Source organism: Martes martes (assembly GCF_963455335.1).
Source record: "Martes martes genome assembly, chromosome: 11".
NCBI classification, from domain to species: domain Eukaryota; kingdom Metazoa; phylum Chordata; class Mammalia; order Carnivora; family Mustelidae; genus Martes; species Martes martes.
In genome coordinates, this window is record NC_137899.1 from 106,280,785 (window position 1) to 106,308,438 (window position 27,654).

Here is a 27,654-nt window from a genome sequence, read left to right on the forward strand (position 1 = left end):
CAACACATGCAGGTCTTCAATTATGAAAATCTTCTGTAAGACTGAACAGCAAGAAACTTGAAACAATCACTTCCCTAAACTTCCATCTGAGAGGTTTAGGTCAGAGCAATAAACTGTAAAATGTACTTTTTTGTTAAAAGCACCAACACTTAAGAAAAAGTAATAATACTTAAAATTTTAACAATACTTAAGGTACAAATATATAATACTTCAAAATCTCTATTTCTGAAGGCATATAAAAGGGTATTAAGGCAGCATATTTTAAAATACTATTAACTAAAAAAATTCAATTATCAAATGCTGTTATTTAACTCTCCTTGTGAAATACTGAATGCTCACCCCCATCCTGAAGTCATTTCTTTAAAAGGTAAGTAAAACATACACAAGGTGAAAAGCCTAGGTAGTTAAGCAGTGGCTAAGCATAGGCCATATTATCTGCATTATCTGTGAATAAAATGCACTATGATGCAGTAGAAAATGCTTTATGCATAATTCCTTGAATAAAGACCTTTTTCTATTCATACCTATACAAGAACCAAGGTACAAAACCTTATTTCAGGAAAGAGCTGGTTACTCCACCAACAATATGATTCATGAGAATTTACCTTCACTAGCCCCCCTGAGTTGATTCTCATTTCTAGCAAACATATTCCTGTTCCTTACTAGCAAGAAGAAATTGAGAGTTTATAGAGCTTGACACACTGATGCAATCACTAAAGTAACTTTATCAATAAACCATATGTGCTGGCATCTCACAAAAATGGCTGACACGATATCCACAGCTTTAATGGAAGATTACCAAAAAGAACACACACATCTTGTCATAAAAGATAAATTTGTAAGTTAAATGTTCTCTGACAAAACAAGAAGACTGGGGCACCTGGGTGGCTCAGTCAGTTAAGCATCTGAATCTTGATTTCAGCTCAGGTCATGATCTCAGGGTCATGGGATCAAGCCCTGCATTGGGCTCTGAGCTCAGTGGGGAGCCTGCTTGAGATGCTCCCTTGCCCTCTTCCTTGGCCCCTCTCCCAACTCATGCATGCATGCATGTGCATGCAGTCTCTAATAAAATAAATCTTAACAAAAAAATCAATATACCTCTACCAATACTATTAAAGAAAAAAGAAAGACACAAATTACCAGTATCAGCTATGAGTAGGTAATTAGCACTGCAGGGCACTGATATATCTATACTAAAGAGATAACAAAGGAACTTTATGCCAAAAAACTTGACAATGCAGATGAAATAAACAAACTCCTTAAAACACATAAACAAACTCACTCAAGAAGAAATAAATAGTCTGAGTAGTCCTCTATCTATAAAATAAATTGAATTTGTTGTTAAAACCCTTCCACAAAGTAAATTCCAGGCCCAGATGGCTTCACTGATGAACTGTATCAACTGAAGGGGAAAAACAAAAAAAACCCAATTCTATAAAAACTCACTGTCTTAGTCCATTAGGGCTGCTGTAACAGAATATTATAGACTAGGTGGCTTATAAACAACAGACTTTTTTTTTCCCCCCCACAGTTCTGCAGGCTAGAAGTCCAAGATCAAGGCTCTAGCAGACATGGGGTCTGGTGAGGGTCCACTCCCAGGTTCACAGACAGCTCTCTTTTCACTGTAACCTCACATGGCAGAAAAGGACAAGAGAGCTCTCTGGGGCCTCTTTCATAAGGGCACTAATCCCATCGATGAAGGTGGAGCTTCATGACCTATCATCTCCTACAGGCACCATCCTCCTAATACCATCACACTGGGGATTAAGTTTCAACATATGAATTGTTGGGGGGGGGGGTGCTGACACAAACATTTAGTGTATAGCATTCATCCAGCAAATTAAAGAGGAGGAAACACCTCTGGATACTTTCAATCAAGATAGCATTACTCACATAATCAAAGCCTGAAAAAAGTCACTAATAAGAAAAAGGAACTACAGGAGCGCCTGGGTGGCTCAGTGCGTTAGGCCTCTGCCTTTGGCTCAGGTCATGATCTCAGGGTCCTGGGATCAAGCCCCGCATCAGGCTCTCTGCTCAGCAGGGAGCCTGCTTCCCCCTCTCTCTCTGCCTGCCTCCTCTCTGCCTACTTGTGATTTCTCTCTCTGTCAAATAAAAAAATGAAATCTTAAAAAAGAAAAAAGAAAAAGGAACTATTGATCTGTGCACTCATAAATACAGATACAAAAGTCCTAAACAGGGGCGCCTGGGTGGCTCAGTGGGTTAAAGCCGCTGCCTTCAGCTCAGGTCATGGTCCCGGTGTCCTGGGATAGAGCCCTGCATTGGGCTTTCTGCTCGGCAGGGAGCCTGCTTCCTCTTCTCTCTCTGCCTGCCTCTCTGCCTACTTGTGATCTGTCTGTCAAATAAATAAATAAAAATCTTTTAAAAAAAAAAAAAAAAGCAAGATCATAGCCTTGACTTTAAAAAAAAAAATCCTAAACAAAATCTTAGTACATTAAACACAACAACAACAACAAAAAAGATACTATGTCATGACCAAGTGGGGGATATCCCAGGAATGCAAGATTGGTTTAATAACCAAGAATCACTCAGTGTAGGAAAGCAAGATGGTGGAGGAGTAGGAGACTGAAATATCATCAGGTCCCAGAAATGCAGCTAGATAGTTATCAAACCACTCTGAACACCTACAAACTCAACAGGAGATCGAAGAGAAGAGCAGCTATTCTAGGAACAGAAAATCAACCACTTTCCGGAAGGTAAGACATGCAGAGAAATGAATCCAAAGAGATGGGAAGATAGACCAAGGGAGGAGGGACCGGCTCCCAGCAAGTGAGAGAGCAGCAGAGCACAAAATCGGAACTTTCAGAAGTCTGCTCCGTGGAGGCACGTTACTCCAGAGGCTAAACGGGGGGTGGAGCCCTTGCAGGAACAGTGTGGTCTCAGGTCCCTTGGGGTGACAGGAAGACCAGGGGTGTCTGAGTGTGGCAGAGCCCCCAGGAATTGGAGTGGGGAAGCCGACTACAGAGACAGAGCCGAGGAGTGGGCTCTCAGCTCACGGTTACCTTAAACCGTAATCCAAGGCACAGTCGGGCCACTGTTCTTGGGGTCCCCACAAGTGGCAGATCCGGGGAGACTCACCTTCCTCCTCCAGGAGCAGTAGCATGGGAGCACGCTGCAGGAATCTGCTGGGTTTGGAGACTCCAAACAGGGCTGTGAGCCAGAGACAGGAATGCTTGGTCACAGGCCGGGTGAGCATGCAGTGCGGCAGGAGACCAGGGAGACGGGAGGGATTGATGGCTTCTCTCTGAGGGTGCACTGAGGAGTGGGACCCTGAGCTCTCGGCTCCTACGGGCCAGAGACTGGTAGGCCTATGTTTTCATTCTCATCCTCCAAAGCTCTACAGAAAGAATTCAGGGAACAAAAGCTCCCCAGCAGGAATCCAAGCAGACTGCTTAGCCTGGCGTCTGGCAAGGGCGGTGCAATTCCACCTCAGGCAAAGACATTTGAGAATCACCACCACAGGCCCCTCCCCTCGAAGATCAGCAAGAACATCCAGCCAAGACCAAGTCACTGATCAAAAAGAACTGCAGAACTCCAGAGCTAGGGGAAGCAACACATAGAATTCAGGGCTTTTTCCCCATGATCCTTTAGTCTTTCAAAGTTAAATTTTTTTAAATTTTATCTTTTTCTTAGTCTATTTTTTAAAATTTTTCCTCTTTCCTATTTTAACGTTTCTTAACTATTTTCTTATCAATACCTTATTTTAAGAATCTTTTAAAATTTTCATTGTTATAGTCATTTTATCCCTTCATTGTATTTAACCTTATTTTTTGTATACATATAGGTTTTTTTTGCTTAAAATTTTGAGACACGATTTCTTCTAATAGATCAAAATATACCCTAAATCTAGCACGTGGCTTTGTTCTAGTCTCCAGCCTGATCACATTCTTTCCTTTTTTTTCAACCAACTTATTTTATCAATTATTTTATCAATTCCCTTTCTAGAATCTTTTTAAATTTTCATCTTTACAGTCATATTCCACCCCATTCATTGTGTTTACCCTTATTTCTGCATATATATAAGTTTCTCTTTCTTTAAAATTTGGAAGGTAGTTTCTTCTAGAAGACCAGAATACACCCAAAATCAAGTGTGTGGCTCTGTTCTATTCACCAGTCTAATATATACATATCTATATTCAGACCATTCCATCCCAATGGAACAGAATACACATTCTTCTCTAGTGCACATGGAACATTCTCCATAATAGATCACGTCCTGGGTCACAAACCAGGTCTCAACTGGTTCCACGAGACTGAGATCATTCCCTGCATATTTTCAGACCACAATGCCCTGAAACTAGAATTCAATCACAAGAGGAAAGTTGGAAAGAACTCAAATACATGGAGGCCAAACAGCATCCTACTAAAGAATGAATGGGTCAAACAGAAAATTAAAGAAGAATTTAAAAAATTCATGGAATCAAATGAAAATGAAAACAAAACTGTTCAAAAATCTTTGGGATACAGCAACAGTGGTCCAGGGAAGAAAATATATAGCAATACAAGCCTCTCTCAAGAAACAAGAAAGGTCTCAAGTACACAACCTATACCTAAGGGAGCTGGAGACAGAACAGCAAAGAAAGCCTAAACCCAACAGGAGAAGAGATATAATAAAGATCAGAGCAGAAATCAATGAAATAGAAACCAAAATAACAGAAAAACAAATCAATGAAACTAGGAGCTGGTTCTATGAAAGAATTAATGATTGACAAACCCCTGGCCAGACTTATCAAAAAGAAAAGAGAAAGGTCACAAATACATAAAATCATGAATGAAAGAGGAGAGATCAAAACCATCACCAAAGAAATACAAACAATTATAAGAACATACTATGAGCAACTATACACCAGTAAATTTGACAATCTGGAAGAAATGGATGCATTCCTAGAGACACATAAACTACCAAAACTGAACCAGGAAGAAATAGAAAACCTGAACAGACCCATAACCACTAAGGAGATTGAAGCAGTCATCAAAAATGTCCCAGCAAGCAAGAGTCCAGGGCCAGCTTCCCAGGGGAATTCTACCAAACATTTAAAGAAGAATTAATACCTATTCTCCTGAAACTGTTTCAAAAAATAGAAACAGAAGGGAAACTTCCAAACTCATTTGATGAGGCCAGCATCACCTTGATTCTAAAACCAGACAAAGACCCCACCAAAATGGAGAAGTACGGACCAATATCCTTGATGAATAAGGGTTGCAAAAATTCTCACCAAAATATTAGCCAATAGGATCCAACAGTACATTAAAAGGATTATTCACCACGACCAAGTGGGATTTATTCCTGGGCCTCAAGGTTGGTTCAACATCCGCAAATCAATCAATATGATACAATACATTAATAAAAGAAAGAACTAGAACCATATGATACTCTCAATAGATGCTGAAAAAGCATTTGACAAAGTACAGCATCCTTTCTTGATCAAAACTCTTCAAAGTGTAGGCATAAAGGGTATGTACATCAATATCAACAAAGCCATCTATGAGAAACCCACAATGAATATCATTCTCAATGGGGAAAAACTGAGAGCTTTTCCACTAAGGTCAGGAACACGGCAGGGCTGTCCACCATCAGCACTGCTATTCAACATAGTACTAGAAGTCCTGGCCTCAACAATCAGAGAACAAAAAGAAATTAAAGGCATCCGAATCGGCAAAGAAGTCAAACTCTCACTGTTTGCAGATATTATGATACTTTATGTGGAAAACCGGTAAGACTCCACTCCAAAACTGCTAGAACTCATACAGAAATTCAGTAAAGTGTCAGGATATAAAATCAATGCACAGAAATCAGTTGCATTTTTATACATTAACAGCAAGACAGAAGAAAGAGAAATTAAGGAATCAATCCCATTTACAACTGCACCCAGAACTATAAGATACCTAGGAATAAACCTAACCAAAGAGGGAGAGAATCTTTACTCAGAAAACTGTAGAGTACCCACGAAAGAAATTGAAGAAGACACAAAGAAATGGAAAAATGTTCCATGCTCATGGATTGGAAGAACAAATATTGTGAAAATGTCTATGCTACCTAAAGCAATCTACATATTTAATGCATTCCCTATCAAAATACCATCAATTTGGGGAGGAGTCAAGATGGAGGAGGAGTAGCAGCTGAGACGACATCAGGTAGCAGGAGATCAGCTAGACGGCTTATCTAACCATTGTGAACACCTACAAATCCAATGGGAAATCGAAGAGAAGAAGAGCAACAATTCTAGAAACAGAAAATCGATCACTTTCTGAAAGGTAGGACCTGCGGAGAAGTGAATCCGAAATGACGGGAAGATAGACCGCGGTGGGGGGGGCCGGCTCCCGGCAAGCGGTGGAGCAACTGAGCACAAAATCAGGACTTTTAAAAGTCTGCTCCAGGGACGCCTGGGTGGCTCAGTTAGTTAAGCGGCTGCCTTCGGCACAGGTCATGATCCCAGCATCCTGGCATCAAGTCCCACATCGGGCTCCTTGCTCGGCGGGGAGCCTGCTTCTCCCTCTGCCTCTGCCTACCACTCTGTCTGCCTGTGCTCGCTCGCTCTCTCTCTCTAACAAATAAATAAATTAAAAAAAAATTATTTAAAAGTCGGCTCCACTGAGGGACATCGCTCCAGAGGCTAAACCGGGGGGGGGGGGGGCCCACGCGGGGCCAGCGTGGCCCCAGGTCCCACAGGGTCAAAGAAGGATCAGGGATGTCTGAGTGTCGCAGAGCCCGCAGGTATTAAAGCGGGGAAGCCGGCTACAGCGACAGAGCCGAGGAGTGAGCTCTCAGCTCGGGGTTACCTTGAACCGGTCGCAGGCCAGGTGAGCTCGGAACGTGGCCAGAGAGCAGGGAGCTGGAGTGACTGAGCACTTTTCTCCAAGCACGCAGCTGGAGGCCAGGGAGACAGAAGCGACCGAGCGCTTTTCTCCAAGCGCAAATGATTGAGCGCTTTTTCTCCAAGCACAACCAGAGGCCAGGGAGACGGGGGCAGTTGGGCGCTTTTCTCTGAGAGCGCACTGAGGAGCGGGACCCCGAGCTCTCGGCTCCTCCGGGCCGGAGACTGGGCAGCAGCCATTTTCATTGCCGTCCCCTGGAACTCTACGGAAAGCGTTCAGGGGACAAAAGCTCCGGAAAGCGAACCCGAGGGGATTACATAGCCCGGCCCCTGGCAAGGGCGGTGCAATTCCGCCTCCGGCAAAGACACTTGAGAATCACTACAACAGGCTCCTTCCCCAGAAGATCAACGAGAAACCCAGTCAAGACCAACTTCACTCACCAAGAACAGCGGAATTCCAGAGGAGGAGAAAGCAAATCTTATCTGGACAAAATGACAAGGCGGAAAAACTCACCACAAAAAAAGAACAAGAGGCCATACCGAAGGCTGGGGACCTAATCAATATGGACATTGGTAATATGACAGATCTAGAGTTCAGAACGACGATTCTCAAGGTTCTAGCCGGGCTCGAAATAGGCATAGAAGATATTAGAGAAACCCTCTCTGGAGAGATAAAAACCCTTTCTGGAGAAATAAAAGAACTAAAATCTAACCAAGTTGAAATCAAAAAAGCTATTAATGAGGTACAATCAAAAATGGAAGCTCTCACTGCTAGGATAAATGAGGCAGAAGAAAGAATTAGTGACATAGAAGACCAAATGACAGAGAATAAAGAAGCGAGCAAAAGAGAGACAAACAAATACCGGACCACGAGGAGAGAATTCGAGAGATAAGTGACACCATAAGACGACACAACATTAGATAATTGGGATTCCAGAAGAAGAAGAGAGAGGGGAGCAGAAGGTATATTGGAGAGAATTATTGTAGAACATTTCCCTAATATGGCAAAGGGAACAAACATCAAAATCCAGGAGATGCTAAGAACGCCTCGCAAAATCAATAAAAATAGGTCCACACCTCGTCACCTGATAGTAAAATTTACAAGTCTTAGCGACAAAGAAAATCTTGAAAGCAGCCCAGGAAAAGAAGTCTGTAACATACAAGGGTAAAAATATTAGATTGGCAGCGGACTTACCCACAGAGACCTGGCAGGCCAGAAAGAACTGGCATGATATATTCAGAGCACTAAACGAAAAAACATGCAGCCAAGAACACTATATCCGGCTAGGCTATCATTGAAAATAGAAGGAGAGATAAAAAGCTTCCAGGACAAACAAAAACTGAAAGAATTTGTAAACACCAAACCAGCTCTACAGGAAATATGTCCTCTAAGCAAAGAGAGAGCCTAAAAGTAGTAGATCAGAAAGAAACAGAGACAATATACAGTAAGAGTCACCTTACAGCAATACAATAGCACTAAATTCATATCTCTCAATAGTTACCCTGAATGTTAATGGGCTAAATGCCCTAATCAAAAGACACAGGGTATCAGAATAGATAAAAAAACAAAACCCACCAATATGCTGCCTACAAGAACTCATTTTAGACCCGAAGACACCTCCAGATTTAAAGTGAGGGGGCAGAAAACAATGTACCATGCTAATGGACATCAGAAGAAAGCTGGGGTGGCAATCCTTATATCAGATCAATTAGATTTTAAGCCAAAGACTATAATAAGAGATGAGGAAGGACACTATATCATACTCAAAGGGTCTGTCCAACAAGAAGACCTAACAATCTTAAATATCTATGCCCCTAACATGGGAGCAGCCAATTATATAAACCAATTAATAACAAAATCAAAGAAATACATCGACAATAATACAATAATAGTAGCGGACTTTAACACTCCCCTCACTGAAATAGATCATCTAAGCAAAAGGTCAACAAGGAAATAAAGGCCTTAAATGACACACTGGACCAGATGGACATCACAGATATATTCAGAACATTCCATCCCAAAATAACAGAATACACATTCTTCTCTAGTGCACATGGAACATTCTCCAGAATAGACCACATCCTGGGTCATAAATCAGGTCTCAACCGGTATCAAAAGATTGGGATCATTCCCTGCATATTTTCAGACCACAATGCTCTGAAGCTAGAACTCAATCACAAGAGGAAATTTGGAAAGAACCCAAATACATGGAGACTAAACAGCATCCTTCTAAAAAATGAATGGGTCAACCAGGAAATTAAAGAAGAATTGAAAAAATTTATGGAAACAAATGATAATGAAAACACAACAGTTCAAAATCTGTGGGACACGACAAAGGCAGTCCTGAGAGGAAAATATATAGCGGTACAAGCCTTTCTCAAGAAACAAGAAAGGTCTCAAATACACAACCTAACCCTACACCTAATGGAGCTGGAGAAAGAACAACAAAGAAAGCCTAAACCCAGCAGGAGAAGAGAAATCATAAAGATCAGAGCAGAAATCAATGAAATAGAAACCAAAAAAACAACAGAACAAATCAACGAAACTAGGAGCTGGTTCTTTGAAAGAATTAATAAGATTGACAAACCCCTGGCCAGACTTATCAAAAAGAAAAGAGAAAGGACCCAAATACATAAAATCATGAATGAAAGAGGAGAGATCACAACCAACACCAAAGAAATACAAACTAGTATAAGAACATACTATGAGCAACTCTACGCCGACAAATTCGACAATCTGGAAGAAATGGATACATTTCTAGAGACATATAAACTACCACAACTGAACCAGGAAGGAACAGAAAACCTGAACAGACCCATAACCAGTAAGGAGATTGAAACAGTTATCAAAAATCTCCAAACAAACAAAAATCCAGGGCCAGACGGCTTCCCACGGGAATTCTACCAAACATTTAAAGAAGAATTCATTTCTATTCTCCTGAAACTGTTCCAAAAAATAGAAATGGAAGGAAAACTTCCAAACTCATTTGATGAGGCCAGCATCACCTTGATCCCAAAACCAGACAAGGATCCCATCAAAAAAGAGAATTACAGACCAATATCCTCGATGAACACAGATGCGAAAATTCACACCAAAATACTGGCCAATAGGATCCAACAGCACATTAAAAGGATTATTCACCGTGACCAAGTGGGATTTATTCCAGGGCTGCAAGGTTGGTTCAACATCCACAAATCCATCAATGTGATACAATACATTAATAAAAGAAAGAACAAGAACCATATGCTCTCAATAGATGCTGAAAAAGCATTTGACAAAGTACAGCATCCCTTCCTGATCAAAACTCTTCAAAGTGTGGGGATAGACGGCACATACCTCAATATTACCAAAGCCATCTATGAAAAACTCACAGCAAATATCATTCTCAATGGAGAAAAACTGAAAGCTTTTCCGCTAAGGTCAGGAACACGGCAGGGATGTCCGTTATGACCACTGCTATTCAACATAGTACTAGAAGTCCTAGCCTCAGGAATCAGACAACAAAAATAAATTAAGGGCATCCAAATCGGCAAAGAAGAAGTCAAACTATCACTCTTTGCAGAGGATATGATACTATATGTGGAAAACCCAAAAGGCTCCACTCCAAAACTGCTTAGAACTTGTACAGGAATTCAGTGAAGTGTCAAGATATAAAGTCAATGCACAGAAATAAGTTGCATTTCTTTACACTAACAACAAAACAGAAGAAAGAGAAATTAAGGAGTCAATCCCATTTACAATTGCACCCAAAACCATAAGATACCTAGGAATAAACCTAACCAAAGAGGGAGAGAATCTGTACTCAGAAAACTATAAAGTACTCATGAAAGAAATTGAGGAAGACACAAAGAAATGGAAAAATGTTCCATGCTCACGGATTGGAAGAACAAATATTGTGAAAATGTCTATGCTACCTAAAGCAATCTACACATTTAATGCAATCCCTATCAAAATCCCATCCATTTTTTTCAAAGAAACAGAACAAATAATTCTAAAATTTATATGGAACCAGAAAAGACCTCGAACAGCCAAAGGAATATTGAAAAAGAAAGCCAAAGTCAGTGGCATCACAATTCCAGACTTCAAGCTCTATTACAAAGCTGTCATCATCAAGACAGTATGGTACTGGCACAAAAACAGACATATAGATCAATAGAACAGAATAGAGAGCCCAGAAATAGACCCTCAACTCTATGGTCAACTAATCTTCAACAAAGCAGGAAGGAATGTCCAATGGAAAAAAGACAGCCTCTTCAACAAATGGTGCTGGGAAAATTGGACAGCCACGTGCAGAAAAATGAAATTGGACTATTTCCTTACATCAAACACGAAAATAGACTCAAAATGGATGAAGGACCTCAATGTGAGAAAGGAATCCATCAAAATCCTTGAGGAGAATGCAGGCAGCAACCTCTTTGACCTCAACCGCAGCAACTTCTTCCTAGGAACATCGCCAAAGGAAGGGAAGCAAGGGCAAAAATGAACTATTGGGACTTCATCAAGATCAAAAGCTTTTGCACAGCAAAGGAAACAGTCAACAAAACCAAAAGACAACTGACAGAATGGGAGAAGATATTTGCAAATGACATATCAGATAAAGGGCTAGTATCCAAAATCTATAAAGAACTTAGCAAACTCAACACCCAAAGAACAAAGAATCCAATCAAGAAATGGGCAGAGGACATGAACAGACATTTCTGCAAAGAAGACATCCAGATGGCCAACAGACACATGAATAAGTGCTCCACATCACTCGGCATCAGGGAAATACAAGTCAAAACCATAATGAGGTACCACCTCACACCAGTCAGAATGGCTAAAATTAACAAGTCAGGAAATGACAGATGTTGGTGAGGATGCAAAGAAAGGGGAACCCTCCTACACTGCTGGTGGGAATGCAAGCTGGTGCAGCCACGCTGGAGAACAGTATGGAGATTCCTCAAAAAGTTGAAAATGGAGCTACCCTATGACCCAGCAATCACACTACTGGGTATTTACTCTGAAGATACAAATGTAGTGATTCAAAGGGGCACGTGCACCCGAATGTTTGTAGCAGCAACGTCCACAATAGTCAAACTATGGAAAGAACCTAGATGTCCAACAACACATGAATGGATAAAGAAGATGTGGTAAATATATACAATGGAATACTATGCAGCCATCCAAAGAAATGAAATCTTGCCATTTGCAATGGCGTGGATGGAACTAGAGGGTATTATGCTAAGCAAAATAAGTGAATCAGAGAAAGACAATTATCTTATGATCTCTCTGATACGAGGAATTTGAGAGGCACGGCAGGGGGGTTGTAGGGTTAGGGAAGGAAAAAACGAAACAAGATGGGATCAGCAGGGAGACGAACATGAAACTCTTAATCTCATGAAACAAACTGAGGGTTGCTGGGAGGTGTGGGGGAAGGGACAGAGTAGCTGGATTATGGACACTGGGGAGGGTATGTGCTATGGTGAGTGCTGTGAAATGTGTAAGTCTGATGATTCACAGACCTGTACCCCTGGGGCAAATAATACATTATATGTTAATTAAAAAAAAAAGAAAGGAAAGAAAGAAAAGGAAGGAAGGGAGGGAGGGAGAAAGAAAGAAAGAAAGAAAGGAAGAAAAGGAAAAAAAGAGAAAAAAAGGAAAGGAAAGGAGGAAAGAAACAAAGAAAGAGAGAGAAGGAAGGAAGGATCACTCAGTGTAATTCAGCACATTAAGTCTAAAAAAGAAAGCCACAGGATTATGTCAATAGATGCAGAAAAGGCATTTAAGAAAGTCCAACATCCGTTCCCAATAAAAACCCCAGCAAAGGAGAAAAGAAGGAAACCTCCTCAACCTGGTGAAAAGCAACTACCAAAATAAACAAGCAAAAAAACCACTCCTGTTATTATCAGTTTAAAGGACAGAATGCTTTCTTGGTATCATTGAGAAATAAATCAAGAGTGTCTGCTCTTACTACTTCTATTCAACATTGTACTCGAAGCTTCAGATAGCACAACAGACAAGAAAAATAAATTAAAGCATCCATATTGGAAAGGAAAAAGTAAAACTATTTTTATTCAGGGACATCATCTTCACCAACAAAAATTCAACAAAATCTACAAAACAGATACTATTACTAATAAGTGAGTTTAGCAAGGTTGCAGAATAAAAGACCAATATACACAAATCAACTGTATCTCTATGTACCAGCCATGAACTATTACAAGAAACTATACTTTTAAAGAAATACCATTACAATAGCATCAAATGTGCAAGACCTAAACAAAAAAATGCAAACTTTGCAGAGACAAATTAAAGAACTCAATAAGTATACAGTGCTCAGGGACTGAAAGACTCAATATTGTAAAGATCTTAATCCTCTCCAGTTTGTTCTACAGATTCAACACAATCCAAAACCCTCACAGACATTTGTGTAGAAAATGACAAGCTAATTTAAAAAGCCACAGGGAATGCAAAGGACTTAGAATAACTAAAACCACTCTGAAAAAGAACAGACTTCACTGCCTGATCTCAAGTCTTACGATCAATCTACAGCAAACCAGACAGTGCAGTATTGATGTAAAGACAAACAGAGACATCAATGGAACAAAATAGAGTCCAGAAATAAACCCACACCCACACATACATGGACAACTGATTTTCCATGAAGTTTTCAAGGCCATTCAGTGGGAAAATGAATAGGCTTTTCAAGCAGTGGCGCTAGAATAATTGGCTGCCCATATGCAAAAAAAAAAAAAATGTATCTCAATTCATACCTCATACTATATACAGAAGTTAACTCAAAACGGGAGTTAATTTCTGGATCTAAGTACAAAACCTAAAACCTAAAAGTATAAAACTTCTAGAAGAAAACACAGGAGATAATCTAAGTGATTTGGGGTTAGAGAAAGATTCAGTATACTGATATAACACCAAAAGTACAATCCAAAAGGAAAACTTGGTAAATTTGACTTCATCAAAATTAAGGATGTCTGTTCTTTGAAAGTTATTGTTAAAAGATTAAGAAGACAAGCCACCAAATGGGAAAAATATTTGCAAATCACATATCTTGATAATGGACTTTTATCCAGAATATATAAACAGCACCCAAAACCCAACAATGAGAAAATAATCCCAATTTTTAAAGTGAACCAAAGATCTGAATAGATACTTCAACAGAGATATAGACAGCAAATGAGCACGTTAGTCATCCGGAAAATTCAAGGTAAGTCCACAGAGACATACCACTACACACCTATTAGAATGCCGAAGCATTAACTGACGGACTGTACCAGTGTTGGTGAAGATGGAGAGGAACCAGGATTCCCATACACTTTGGAACAGTTTAGCAGTTTCTGAAAAATTAGAGCATACACCAGGCTTTCCATTTTCTAGTTACTGTCCAAGAGAAATGAAAGCATATGCTCAGAGACTTGGATGTGAATGTTCACAGCAACTTTACTTAGAAAAGCCAGAAGTCATAAACACCTCCAACGTCCTTCAGGGGGTGACAGGATAAACAAACTGTGGTCCATACATAAAATGAAACACTAGTCAACAATAAAAAATGAACTACTGATACATGCAACAACCTGGGTGAATCTTAAGATGAATATACTGAATGAAAAAAGCCAGACAAAAACTACATACTGTATGATTTCATTTACATAAAATTCCAGGAAACATGAACTAATCTATAGTTCTAAAAAGCAGGTCAGTGTTTGCCTGGGGATACAAGGTGGGCGTGTGATACGGTGGAGAGGTGTGAGGGAGGAACTACGTATGGCTAAAAGGAAACATTCTGAGGTGACAGGGATGTTCACTAAGTTGATTGTGGTGATGGTTTCACAGGTGTACAAGTAAGTCAAAACTTGTAAAAACAAAACAAAACTTGTCAACTGTACTTTAAATACATCCAGATTATGGTACGTCAATTATGCCTCAGTAAAGCTATTAAAATACATTTATTAGGCTTCAGACTATATACACTCCATAGCATGCATGCCTACATTAGTTTATGGCTGTGGCGATCAGATTTAATTAGAAATTCTGTATTTCTATATTTGCTCCTGTGTTATAAGTTAAATTTTTAGAGTATTTTTCAGTCCTTATCATATTCCTAACGCTACACAGGTACTATAGGAGTTACAAAGTGAGTATGTAAGATATTTATTTCCTTTATGGAATTGTCTTCACATCCTAAGAAATGAAGACTTTCAATAACATAGTTCATATATTCATATACATTTCCAGCACAACTAAATGTCTGTGTAGTTAAGTAAAATGGGAAACTCAGAAGCAGGAATTCCCACAGATGTACTGAAAGTTTTGTGCAGACAGACCGCCCACAGTTTTATGGAGGGAAGAGAAAAGTGAGCATTTAGAATACAACCTGCTCAGTGACACGGCAGGTGTGTGGAGAAAGAAGCAGGTGATGGGAGAGCACACGGGAGGGATGCCCGAAGGGCAGAAACTTGGGGACAACTTTCTCTGTGGAGTTAAATGGCTGAGCCAAGCCTTGAATGGCATGTTAGGTATGCCAGGAAACGGGGTGAACAAAATCACTCATGTCAGATGAAGTCACATGTTCAAAGGCATGCAAAGTAGAGCAGTACTGTGTTCCCATTCGGTACACCCGAAGAACACGGCTATTACTGATCATGGTTCACAGTGGGTGGGGCTTGGAGTGCCAAGAAGTGAAGGCGGACTTACGAGCACGGATTAGGTTTAAAGGACCTCCTGTGCCACCTTAACAAGACAGAACCTTATTCTAATGGCAAAAATCTTTGAGGGGCGCCTGGGTGGCTCAGTGGGTTAAAGCCTCTGCCTTCGGCTCAGGTCACGATCTCAGGGTCCTGGGATCGAGCCCCGCATCGGGCTCTCTGCTCAGCAGGGATCCTGCTTCCCTTCCTCTCTGCCTGCTTCTCTGTCTACTTGTGATCTCTCTGTCTGTCAAATAAATAAAAATCTTAAAAAAAAAAAAAAATCTTTGAAGCATAGAAAGCAGGGGAGTGGCAGGTCACATTCTCATTGTAAGAGAAGAGGATGGAACGCCAAACTAGCCATTGAATCATGAGAAGACTGCATGAGAGGAGAGAGGATGGGGGTGCTCCTGGTTAGGTTCTGTCTATACTGTAAGGCCCCTGCTGTCTGCTCCCCCTTCCTCTATCCAGTGCCTAACACTAGGGTAACAAACAGAGAACACTCAAAGCTGACTCATGATCATTAAAAATAGGTAGACCTCAGGATTAGTTACATTACCACATCAAGGGAACAGAGGAGAGAGCAAATATTTACTGTCTACTGTTATACTGTGTAAGGGTCTTTAAAAAATAATAGCTTATTAAGATGAAATTCACATCATAAAATTAATGATTTTAAAGTAAACAATCCAGTGCAGGGAGTACACTCACAATGTTGTGTAAATCTATCTAGTTCCAAAACACTTTCATCACCCCAAAGTGAAACCCCAGACCCATTAAGCAGTTTCTCCCCCATCACACCTCCCCCCAATCTTTGGCAACCACTAACCTACTTTCTCTCCCTGTCGAGTTCCCTACTCAGGTAATTTCATATAAATGGCATACTACAACGTGTGGATTTCTGTGCCTGACTTATTTCACTTAGGATCATGTTTTCAAAGTTCATCCATGTTGTGTCAGTACACTATTCTTTTCCTTTTTTTATTTAATTGTGGTAAAATACACACAACACAGAACTTATAAAGTACATTCACGCTATCGTACAACTAACCTCCAGAACTTTCATCTTGCAAAACTGAAACTGTACCCATTAAAAAACTACTCCCCATTTTCCTCTCCCCCACCAGACCCTGGCAACCACCATTCCCCCTTCAGTCTCTATGATTTAGACGACTGTAGTCACCTCGTGTAAGGAGAAGTCACACCGTATTTGATTTTTTGCAACTGGCCCATTTCACTTAGACTTCATTCCTTTTTATGGCTGAATAGTATTCCCCTGTATGTACTGGACCACAATTTGTTTATGCATTTATCTGGGTTGTTTTTACCTTTCGGTTATTATTATAAGGGTCTTTTTAAATAATAAAACTAAAATACTCGGTCAAACTAGCCTGAAACATGGAAATAAAGATAATCAGGATGGAAGCAAGACACCCAATTTCTTAGTTCACCTACTCCAAACCACAGGCCACACTCAATGCCAGGGCACCCGCTGACACCACAAATACGTACTGACTAGATGCTGGAAGGGATAAAAAGATGCATAAAATACGCTCTTGTCCTTTAAGGGGTGTAAAGCTTCTTGGGAAAGCCAATATACGCAGGTTAAGTACAACACAAGACTGAATGCATCAGAATCGAAGAGCTTCATGTGTGACCAGCCTGTGACCTGGCCTTGGAGGATGGGGAGGAACCAGGCAGGCCGACAGGTGAGGAGAGAGGTTGGAGCAACGTGAACCAGAGCTCAGAGAGGGCAAGTGTGTTTGCAAATGTCAAACCAATTTTAGTCACAACTATTTACATGCCACGAATTCAGTCTGTCCGAATATGAAGGTAACGTAACTAGTAGGCCAGGCGAACTAGACTAGGAAAATTTTAACAAACTAAAAGCCAGTGAATGGGAATGAAAATCACTGTCTTCAGAGGCACCTAAGTGCTGATTCTCAGACAGGTGAACGTGTAAGCATCCCCTAAATTAGACAGGAACTGTCTACTCTCTTCCTGGAGAAAACCTCCAGAGACGGAGGCCCCACCGTGTCCCTCAGTGACACCTCCTGGCTTGGAAAAGTAAATACTTCTTCAGGTCATTTGCTTTGGTTTCACTTCTTATTCTATTCCCCTCAAAGAAAAGAACACCTGTTTAGAATCTATTTCGTGAACATTCCCTAACAATAAAGTACTAAAAATAAAACCACATACTCAGCTCTCTGCTTGGATGTTTACAGGAGTCTGATTCTTTTCACTTTTTTGTAAGGGAAATGGGAGGAAGAAGCAAACGTGAGAAACGTCCACAGGAGGAAACAGTATCACCATTAGTTGTCAGCATGAAGAAGCAGATGCATCTAACATGACTCTCCAGTTTCTGCGTTGGCCTGTTAGATAGACGGTGGCCAAGGACTGAAAGGAAACACAGAGGAGAGAGAGAGAGGGAGGGAGGGAAGGAAGGTGAGAGGGACAGAGAGAGACACACACAAGTGTGGGTCCTACCGAAGAACTGACCAGTGTGGGATGGCACCCACGTGGAGCACAGTCGGCATTATCTGTTCTTTGCTCAGGGATGCATGCTGGGCTGGAGGTTTGGGTTTGGGGACAAGGGTATGGGTATACCTGAGGAGCAGTAAAAGAGATAGTTAAGAAATGGCCAAAGGAAAAGAAAGAAACGGGGGAATGGGGACCAGAAATAGAGAAAAGATAGGGGAAGTGGAATTTCAAACAGCGAATGCCATGGAGCAACTAAGACAATTACGAGGTCACTGGTGACCTGAAGAGAAAGAGATATTTAAGTGTTTGGGGTTTGAAATTCCTTTTCAGATGACTGAGTTCCAGTAGTCGAAATGATGTCAGCTCCTACTGGACAGCACACTGAGGTCAGGAGTCAACACGAGGAACAAGACCGATGACCAGAGTCAGCATCCCGGTGACCCCGGATGAGGGTCTCACGTTTCCCGCAGAGGCACCAGGTATGTCCACGTACCTCTGGAGGACGATCCGAAGACTTGGACACTCTGAAGAGGGGACTGGGAGTAACACTGGTGGTCACAAGGAACTGCAGCTTGATCTCTAATTTTTAGTATTCTTTATAAGGAGAATTTATTCAAGTCTAATACTTACATAATTGATTAAAGTTAATTTTAAAATAAAATCTCCTACAAAGAAGGAGATAATACATTCACCGGTCTCAGAAATGACTGTGTGTGCAAGTGTGCTATGAAGTATTCTCAGCCAGGCTACAGGCCTTTTTCCTTAGTACAAAGTAGACCCTTATTATAGCTTACTGTCTGGTTTTTAACTGTAACATTTTAAGGGTTACATCTTAAGCCTCCTTCTAGCTAAATTGTCCTAACTAGAATTATTTTCATATAAAAATATTTTATAACAAACTAAAATTTAAAATATTTGAAGGTATCTCAACGATGGCTAAATTACTTAGGTAATATTGGCCACCCAATATGACCTTTTCTCAGACAGGACTAAGTTCCCTGAAGTAAGAGTGGCATCGTAAGACTATAACAAGTAGATAACTGGGAATAAAGAGCATTTAGGGACTGAGCATTAGTTACTCTCTTAACTCTTTTAGACATCTAACACAGAGTAACTTTCTCTTTATTATTAAAAACTATAACTAGATATACACATAGATAGATAGATACACAAATTTATTGTTCAGATATAAGAACAACAGTATTCAACCAAAAGTCAATTAGGGCCACTCTCTCTGCAACATAACTGAATGTAAGTAAATCATATACAAATTTTTTGCTGAAAATTTTCAGGAAGGAGTTTAAAATTATTTTTACACCAAAGTCATAGTTAGGAATATTTTGCACTTGTCATTTCTAAGCATCATTCACTTTTGTTTTACACTGAAAACTGGAGAGAAGCAGCCCAGGGTAAAGATTAATAGTATATTTATGAAACCCTAAATCACGACCTCTCCAAGATGGAGCAGTTTTTATTTTTATTTTTATTTTTTTTTAAGAATTTATTTATTTATTTGACAGAGAGACAGATCACAAGTAGGCAGAGAGGCAGGCAGAGAGAGAGAGGGAAGCAGGTTCCCTGCTGAGCAGAGAGCCCAATGCAGGACTCGATCCCAGGACTCTGGGATCATGACCTGAGCCGGAGGCAGAGGCTTTAACCCACTGAGCCCCCCAGGTGCCCGTGGAGCAGTTTTTAAACAGGTTCCCCTCATTAAGGAATGAAGGAGTAATCCACTTTATCTCCTGCAAGATGAGGGACTAAATGGGACCCAGATGAGAAATACATGGAAATACTAAAAAATAAATTCAAGGTGATTCAAAGGAGTAAGTGTTCTTGTTTTAATATCCTAAGTACATTTTCTTGTAAAACTCTGCGTTTGGGCCTTGTACAGCTTACAAGTTACAGAAAGAGCTTCCATTTAACAGAATAACTATAAAAATAATTTTACAAAAGAAATTAGTAACACCATTGCAAAGTCTGTTGGTTACATTTGAGAAAAATCTTCCCTGTTATTAAAGGAGACTGCACACGGGAGGGATGCCTGAAGGGTGACGCAAAATAAAGTCCATCTCTCAGTAGTTTCTTGATTAAGCATAATTGGAGCGTATCAGCAATCCTACAAAATCTGTTCACACAGAATTCATTGCTGCTTTTAAAATATTTTATTGCAGTAAAGTGTGGGCATCTATAGGGAGTTCTTTAGGCTCGGTGCTGTTCTATTTTCACCTTGTTCACCAGTCACTTCCTCTAGTCAGCGTCAAAGCAAACAGTGAACTATAAAGTCTAAACAGGTAGCACAGCAATGTTCTGGAAATCATACGCACTGACATGGCATTATTTTTAAAGGGCTTTAAAGAGTTTGAATAAGAAATGCTAAGCTCAGATTCTTTGTGTTTCCTACAGACAATAAAACCATCATTTATACTAATTACATTTAGCTTAAAATACATGGTCAAAATCATCCTCACAACTTAATTCTTCGTTGTCAAGTGATATGCTTATGAAATCTACTCTGTGGCAATTTTTCAATTAGTACAAATTCTTCCATAATCAAATATAAGAAACTGATCAAAGGAATTCTTTAATGAATGTGTCCTATCACACCAGGCACTGAAGTCTAAAGCTAGAGTTTAATGACACCTCCGTTGCACCAACACACCAGCTAGCAAATTAAAATACACAAATTAAAAAACCAAAAACCAAAAAACTCATGTAACACTTTCATTTTTGGAGCAAAAATATCATCAAATTATTTTACACAGAATTTAATGTATTTTCCATTTACAATTAAAGTAAAAACTATCACTGATAAATTGCTGAAACAAGAGGAGAGCTGCTCATACACAGGTACCGCTGGGTTTTCCCTGCTATTTCAATTCTCATGTCACTGTAAGTGATGGGCGCTGCTGGTGGAATTCCCAGGGGCAGATGAGAGCACCCTAAGAGTCAGGCTTTCCTTTGGAGAGGCAATGAGAAAGAGTGAAAACTTTCATAGCTTGGAATGTGGTTGTGAAACACATCCTCTATTCTAGGCTTATGAGCTTTTCAGCTGGTAAATCAAAACCCTGTTATACACCAGGATAACATTCATGACAATTCTCCACATTTTATCTTCTTAAAAATCAAAGGCTCGGTCCTAAAGGGTTAATAGAGGAATTACAAAGTAACTCTCTAGTTTGCATTTCCCATAATACTAAAATAAAGCTGCTTCTTTTAGTCCAGAAATTTGCTTTTTTAATACTGTGAAAAGCCTCCATGAATCTGTTTAACGTATTTACTTCTTTTCATCTATTCAGTGCCACTGGGCATAACCTGTAATGCAGTGCGTGTTGATATTTTGCAAAGCGCCACATGACTCACTGTACCCTAATGCGCTCCATTAATCCTGTTTGGACAGCTGGGTCCAGGCGTTTGTTAGCTGCATTCTAATTGTCCCATCTTTCTTTTTCTTCTTTTTAGTTATCTCTATGGCAAACTACTCAGGAATTTAATTTGTTGATCTTCAAAAAGCAAATTTTGCCACTAATTTGTTTTCTTTGTATTAAAAGTCTACCTACCACGCAATTTTCTTCCATAAACTCAGTATATATCACTATTAACAATTCATCTTAAGTAACAGATCACAGTAAGTTTTTTAAATGACTAAATGGTAGGGTGGCTATAATATCATAGGAATTACTGTTGGACTGTGACAATACAAACGATATCACTTAGTTACAAATGAAGTTACTGTCGTGCATACTTTTGGCATTTTCAAGATTAGCACCCCATAAGCAGATGTCAAAACAATAACAAGTCCTATAAAGCAAACACAAAAGAGGTGAGACCACTGAGTAAATAAGCTTTGTATTCGTCTAAGGAACAGCGGTCCCTTTCCATTTAATACTTAGATTTCACTTCTTGCTAAAACATGAAATTCTCGGTAAGGGTTGCACAGATAACCATAAAGCCTCTACTTCCCTCTCGCAGCCCGCCTCCCTGCTGCCCAGGAGTCTTGAATCAACAAGGGAGGCAATAGAAGAGGTAAACAAAAGCAACTCAAAGCGACTAGTAATTTTTGTTATGAGCAAGTTGGCGAGGTTGAATGATGGGATTCTTCTAATCATTTGTGAACACTCTTAAGTGGAAACCTAAGTCCAGAAAACCAAACAGAACTGCCTAACGGAAACTTTTGTCTGAAATAATATTTAGCCAAGAAGCGAGATCACAGACTGCAACACGCTTTATAAAAGAGAAGACGGCCGAGTGAAGATTTGTTCAACTATTTTAATGACAATGTAGAAATGTATTACTTTCAAAAGATCCTTCCTATAAAAAATTAAGAAAACTATATAAATGACAGGCAAGAAAAAAATTAAACAACTAAAGGATGCCCTTGAAATCAGCTCATGCTCTCCAAGATCTCCCTGTTTTCAAGTCTATTTCATGGACACGAAGCAGCTTAAAGTAAGTTTTACACAGTTTCAGTTTTTTTAACCACATACTAAAAGTTTTTAAAAAACATTTCATATAAGAAAAATTAGTTTAATACTTTCTAGACGTTAAACAGTTTTTTTTTAAATATCACAGTTTTCTCACCGGAGAACTCAAAAAGCTTAACCACTCAGTGGAAAAAACTGCCCACTGTTTGAAGAAGGAACATGTTTAAGTATTTAAAAAAATAAATGGTCTTTATTTGAGAAAAGTACTTGTTTTGGTATGGTTCTTACATAACCTAAGTACAGAAGTAAACTTATAAAATAATGTGAAAGGAAATATTATATTTCAAAGGATGGTCTTTTTGAAAAAGTGCAGAAACTACAAGTTAAGGCAGAAGTTTAAGAAAGATACATTAACAAGATATGGACTTCAAATGGACATTTCTCCCGGAAACCTACCCAGTGTTCTTGACATCACAGGCAGTGCAGAGCTCAAGACCAAGATGGACACACAATTCCCAATGATCTATGTGGGGATCACAAAGAATATTGGGCAGTCAGACAGCAGAATGACAAATGCAGTCAGTCCACTCACATTCTGGGAACTCCCTGCACATCCTACTCACCTTGCACTGTTGTAGTGTACTCTGCTAACTTCCTAATGATATTACTCAATATAGAACTTAAAAAGAGAGTAAGAAATGTTTTCTACAAATATTTAAAGTTACATCTGTAAAAGTTCTAAAAGATAGGTTCAGTAGTTGGCACGAGTATCAAGCTATAGGACACTGAAATCACATCTCAGACAACGCATCTTACATTACTGGTTGCGGTTGCCAATTTTAAAAAGGTTTGCCTGTCAAGTAAAATAGAATAAATACATTTGATCCTTCTGACTATATTTTTAAAGCCAGACTACTGCTCAAGATATATAATATCTACTTCTAACACATTCAACTATTATAAATTTTAATACCAAAATGCTAGAAATCTAAAACCCCTAAATTCTAATAATTCATTTCCAATGTGTCCGACGCTTATTCTCTCCTATTAAATAAAAGGAGCTAAAATACTGATTAATGCTGACGATCACTGACACTAGACGCTAAGTATCTCAACAAGCCAGAGCATTCTATAGATATGTAAATAAAGTATATAAAATAACTTTTCCTTTTTAAGATAGGTTGAAAATATGTCATCTATAATAAAAAGAAAAGAAACCAGCAGCTCTTATTACTTATTCTTCATGGTCAGGCTGTGGGAATATTTTAAAAAGATGTAGTCACTATATAAGGTAACAGTCTTTGTCATTCCAAAGCCAATGACACATTGTAGGAAGTCAAATTAGCCTCAGACTACAAAATGTTTCTGAATAGAACTCTTCCGTCTTGCTTTAATTATTCAAATTTGAAATACTTTGTCTCTACTACTTGTAGCAACTAAGTTCTTCAGATTTCAAACAAGCTCCCTGAAGTACAGTTTGCACAATCAAAGTTACTCATTAGCAATACGTTTTCTTTAGAGGAGAAAGAGCCCTTTCAGTAGCCTTCTGTCGCTGGTTAACAAGCTCTGCAGTTCTATGCATTTCCAAGTGAATGGATGCCATCCAAATTAAACAGAGCAGCACATCCTTTTCCCACTCATTCAGCATTTTCAAAATCTTTCAGTTTGTGTTTATGCAATTTACAAACAAATACCTATCCCGGCAAATGAACCATTCAGGGCGATTACAAAAATAAAACAGTTCATTTGCCTTGGAATGCAAAAGGGAGGCACAGCCACCTAAGACTTTGCCTTACCTTTGTCATAGTTGTGTCATCCTTCTTGGGAATAAAATTTCCAAAAAATCGCAGGCTATAGAAACCGACAACAGAGGATACCATAAGATAGCTGTGAGAATCAAGGAAAAAACTCTCCAAAGAATGCAAGTTTCCTTAAGTTCTCAGTAGTCTCCAGAAGCTCTTGAGGTCCAAAGGAAAAACAAAACAAAAAGCCACTTGGCGTGCTTGAGGAAGACTGACTTGTTTTTCCCTTCTAGGCAAGTGTCTTAGTAAATGACCACTGTCCCAGAAACTAAACAGAAAATTTGTTAAACAATGTTTAGTTAAAGAAAGGATACAAAATCAAAATGATTTCAAGTGCAGCTCCCACAAAACCAAAAGCAGAAAGAGATGCATTTCCTATTCCAGGACCCTGGGGGGGAAAAAAACCACTTTTCAGAATTCAATGACACTATACATTTGCTTTCCCTAAAACTATTTTCTTAAATACAGGAATTAGGACTGTTTAATACCCTAAAATAACATCTAGATTGTCTAAGAATAAAACATGAACTAGACCGCATTCATGAACTAATGCAAGCATGTGTTAATAATTTCAACAAGTTCAAAACATCTCTGATTTATCTAAAATGTAATTTACTCATAAAAATGATATTATGCTTATTGTTAAGAGCACTGAATATTATTGGAAGAAATTTTTTTAAAACAGTACCGCAGGAATAGAAGATAGAGTTATTTAAATAAAACCTATGACAACATATAAAAATTATACAATTAAAATATATCAAAGTAGGCTAAGCATAGAAAGACTGAATGTGCAGATCCTATTTCTACAGTTGAAAATTTTGTTTCCCCAAATCTTCCTTGGGAATTCAGACATTTTTAAAAGACATAACTTAATTAACACAGATTTTTTTAATGTAACACTACACAGTTTTCCGAAACATTATACCTATTGTGGAAACCTATCTTTATCTAGAACTTAAAAGAACAAGCAGAAAAACTAGTATTTATTAATGAGACCAAACAGGCAAAAAAAAATTTCTTATTAAAGTAGGAAGAATATTTTCACAGCTTACCAATTAAAGGAAGTATTCAAATATGAACTACTGTTCTACTATCAGCTCTAATTGTAGCAAACAAAAATACCAGGAAAATTAACCAGGTTAATAAAAAATAAACCAATAAATAATAGCATACCTATCATATACACATTCTAATTTTGGCCTAAAGAAGTAAGAATACTCATGGACATTTCATATATATATATACAAATCAAAGACCTATCAACTTTTTGTTAATCTTTTGACAAAGAAATGAATAATGCTAATGGCTTACTGGCTGGGTGAAAAACATTTTGGATATATTCCCTGTCTCAAGAGAAGTCCTCCAGGCAGGATTAGGATGATCTGATTTATTTACAGAATCATGCATGGGCCCTACAAGGTATAACTCCCTCTCTATGATACACTAAGGGGATGGTACAAAAATGTACCATGGTGGCATGGGACTTATGCAGCGTGCAATGTATAACAGGGGGTCACAGAGTGAACAGAAGCCAACACAGTATATAACTTCCTGCTCTACCAATGAATTTGGGTCCAAAAAAAACAAAAGATTAAGACCAGGTTGCAGATGAAGTACCCTCCAGTGTTGTCTGCTTGTGGAATGAGGCACCTGGAAAGCTTGGTGGCAGGCTAGGCAGTGGGCAGTAACAGAAGGCACAAGGTCCAGCAAAAGTTAGAGGAGGGCAGGATCTAACTGGAGAATATGCCTGAAATTGAAAGAGGAGGGCATCTCCATCTTGGACTGAAGGGAAGGAATTTAGGTTGATGTTGGCTTGTTTCTACGAGAGGAAAGGGATACAACCTCTGGTTCAGAGAGAGAAGTGGCACTAAAAGTCTGGAAGAGTTTTGAAGTCCTTTCTATGGGGAAAAAGAAAGCTACTGACTTAGAAAAACATATGAAAACATTAGAATGTAAGTGCTACTTTAATCAAAAGTCTACAGAGAGTCCTAGAAGTATGCTAAATATGGATCTTTAGTGATAGCTACCTTCTATATGGATAATATATTTAAACAGGCTAAAAGATAGAATTTAATAGAATCATCAACTTTTAAACAAGAGAGAAAACAAAGTTAACTCATGAAAAGATATATATCTGACTCTCCTCTAGTAACTAAACATTTGACTCAGTTTCATAAAATATGTGACTCTCTTGAAACCTAAGTGCCTACCAGCCACATATCAGGATCTTCAGCAAACACTACGACTCCATCCAATAAACTCCTTCCACATCACTATTTCACAGAGTATAAATTTTCGTAAAGAATTCCAAATATGAACTACAGCAAAATAAAAATAAACTGTGATACAAAGTCTAAAAGGAAAATGATATCCGATAAAAGGGCTAGCCAACTGAAAGTAAGAAATTAGAAATAAGTCATAGGTCACAAACACTGTTTACGAAGGCTCTTTACATAAAGAAATTCATACAACCTGAAACATAGGTGCAGAAAGGCGATGTTTTACTTATTTGAAATACTCAGGGTATACATACAGAACACTTTGGCAAAAGGAAGACATTTAAAGCAGTTTACCCTTGTTCCCTTTGGCATGGCTGTTTCATCAACCAACAGGCAAAGAATATTACAAGCCACCAAGAGCACCGAGATGGACTACAACATAGAAAATGATCATCAGTTCTGAATTTCACAGATATTTTGTGAGTACAAATGTATTAAAATCTAAGTTACAGACCAAATATATGCTTCAGAACAGAGAAGACCAAAATTCTACACACAATCAAACTGGAAGTAATCAAACTATCTGCAAAAACTCCAGAATACACTCTAAAAGCTTCTGCAAATTATTACAATTTCAAAGCTTGTGACTAAAGCTAATAATATAGATCCAATTACTGACTGATTCCACCAACTGGAAACCCACAGCTCCACAGATTTAAAAAATGGTTAATAGTTATCAGAAGTAATTTAAAAATATAATTTTCACATCCCATCAGAGTCTGAAGCAAGATATCTGCAATACCTCATCTCTTAATTCTAAATGGCATAAAAGAATAAATGTCCTGTTTCCATGAGGAAATAGTTAATCTTGAGGACTTAAAAAAAATGCCATTAATTTCCACTTTTGCTTTACTGAGTTTTTCCAAATACAAGTATGGATGGATTTTAACCCTGTTGACAGAAAACCAGTTTACTTGAAACGATTTAGCTGAGGGAGTTACCATATTCAAATACCAAAGTAAATAAAAATAATTTGCTTTATTTAACTAGGCAAATAAATTCTTACTGTCTCAATTAGAAGGAGAACCATAACAGCAGGATACACCAAATTTCTTTCCCATGCTGAAGCTTTTTTTCGCCTCTCTATTAGGAAAAAAAACAAAATACAACAAAGATTTCCAAAAATTCTCTTCAGAACCACGTTTTCATTCCTTAC

The 27,654-nt window shown here is 38.9% G+C and overlaps 1 protein-coding gene across 4 annotated transcripts in view; it reads right to left on the minus strand.

Annotated features, from left to right (window-relative positions):
* The window catches only part of LMBR1 (limb development membrane protein 1), a 162,417-nt gene that overhangs the window by 8,045 nt on the left and 126,718 nt on the right, over positions 1-27,654 (minus strand). For all 4 annotated transcript variants that reach the window (XM_080819065.1, XM_080819064.1, XM_080819066.1 and 1 more), the window contains 5 exons: positions 27,505-27,581; positions 26,793-26,870; positions 24,531-24,604; positions 24,211-24,301; positions 22,871-22,937 (listed from right to left, as the gene is read on the minus strand). In XM_080819065.1, the coding sequence (XP_080675191.1) occupies positions 22,871-22,937; positions 24,211-24,301; positions 24,531-24,604; positions 26,793-26,870; positions 27,505-27,581 (387 nt within the window). The remainder of the gene's footprint in view (positions 1-22,870; positions 22,938-24,210; positions 24,302-24,530; positions 24,605-26,792; positions 26,871-27,504; positions 27,582-27,654) is intronic.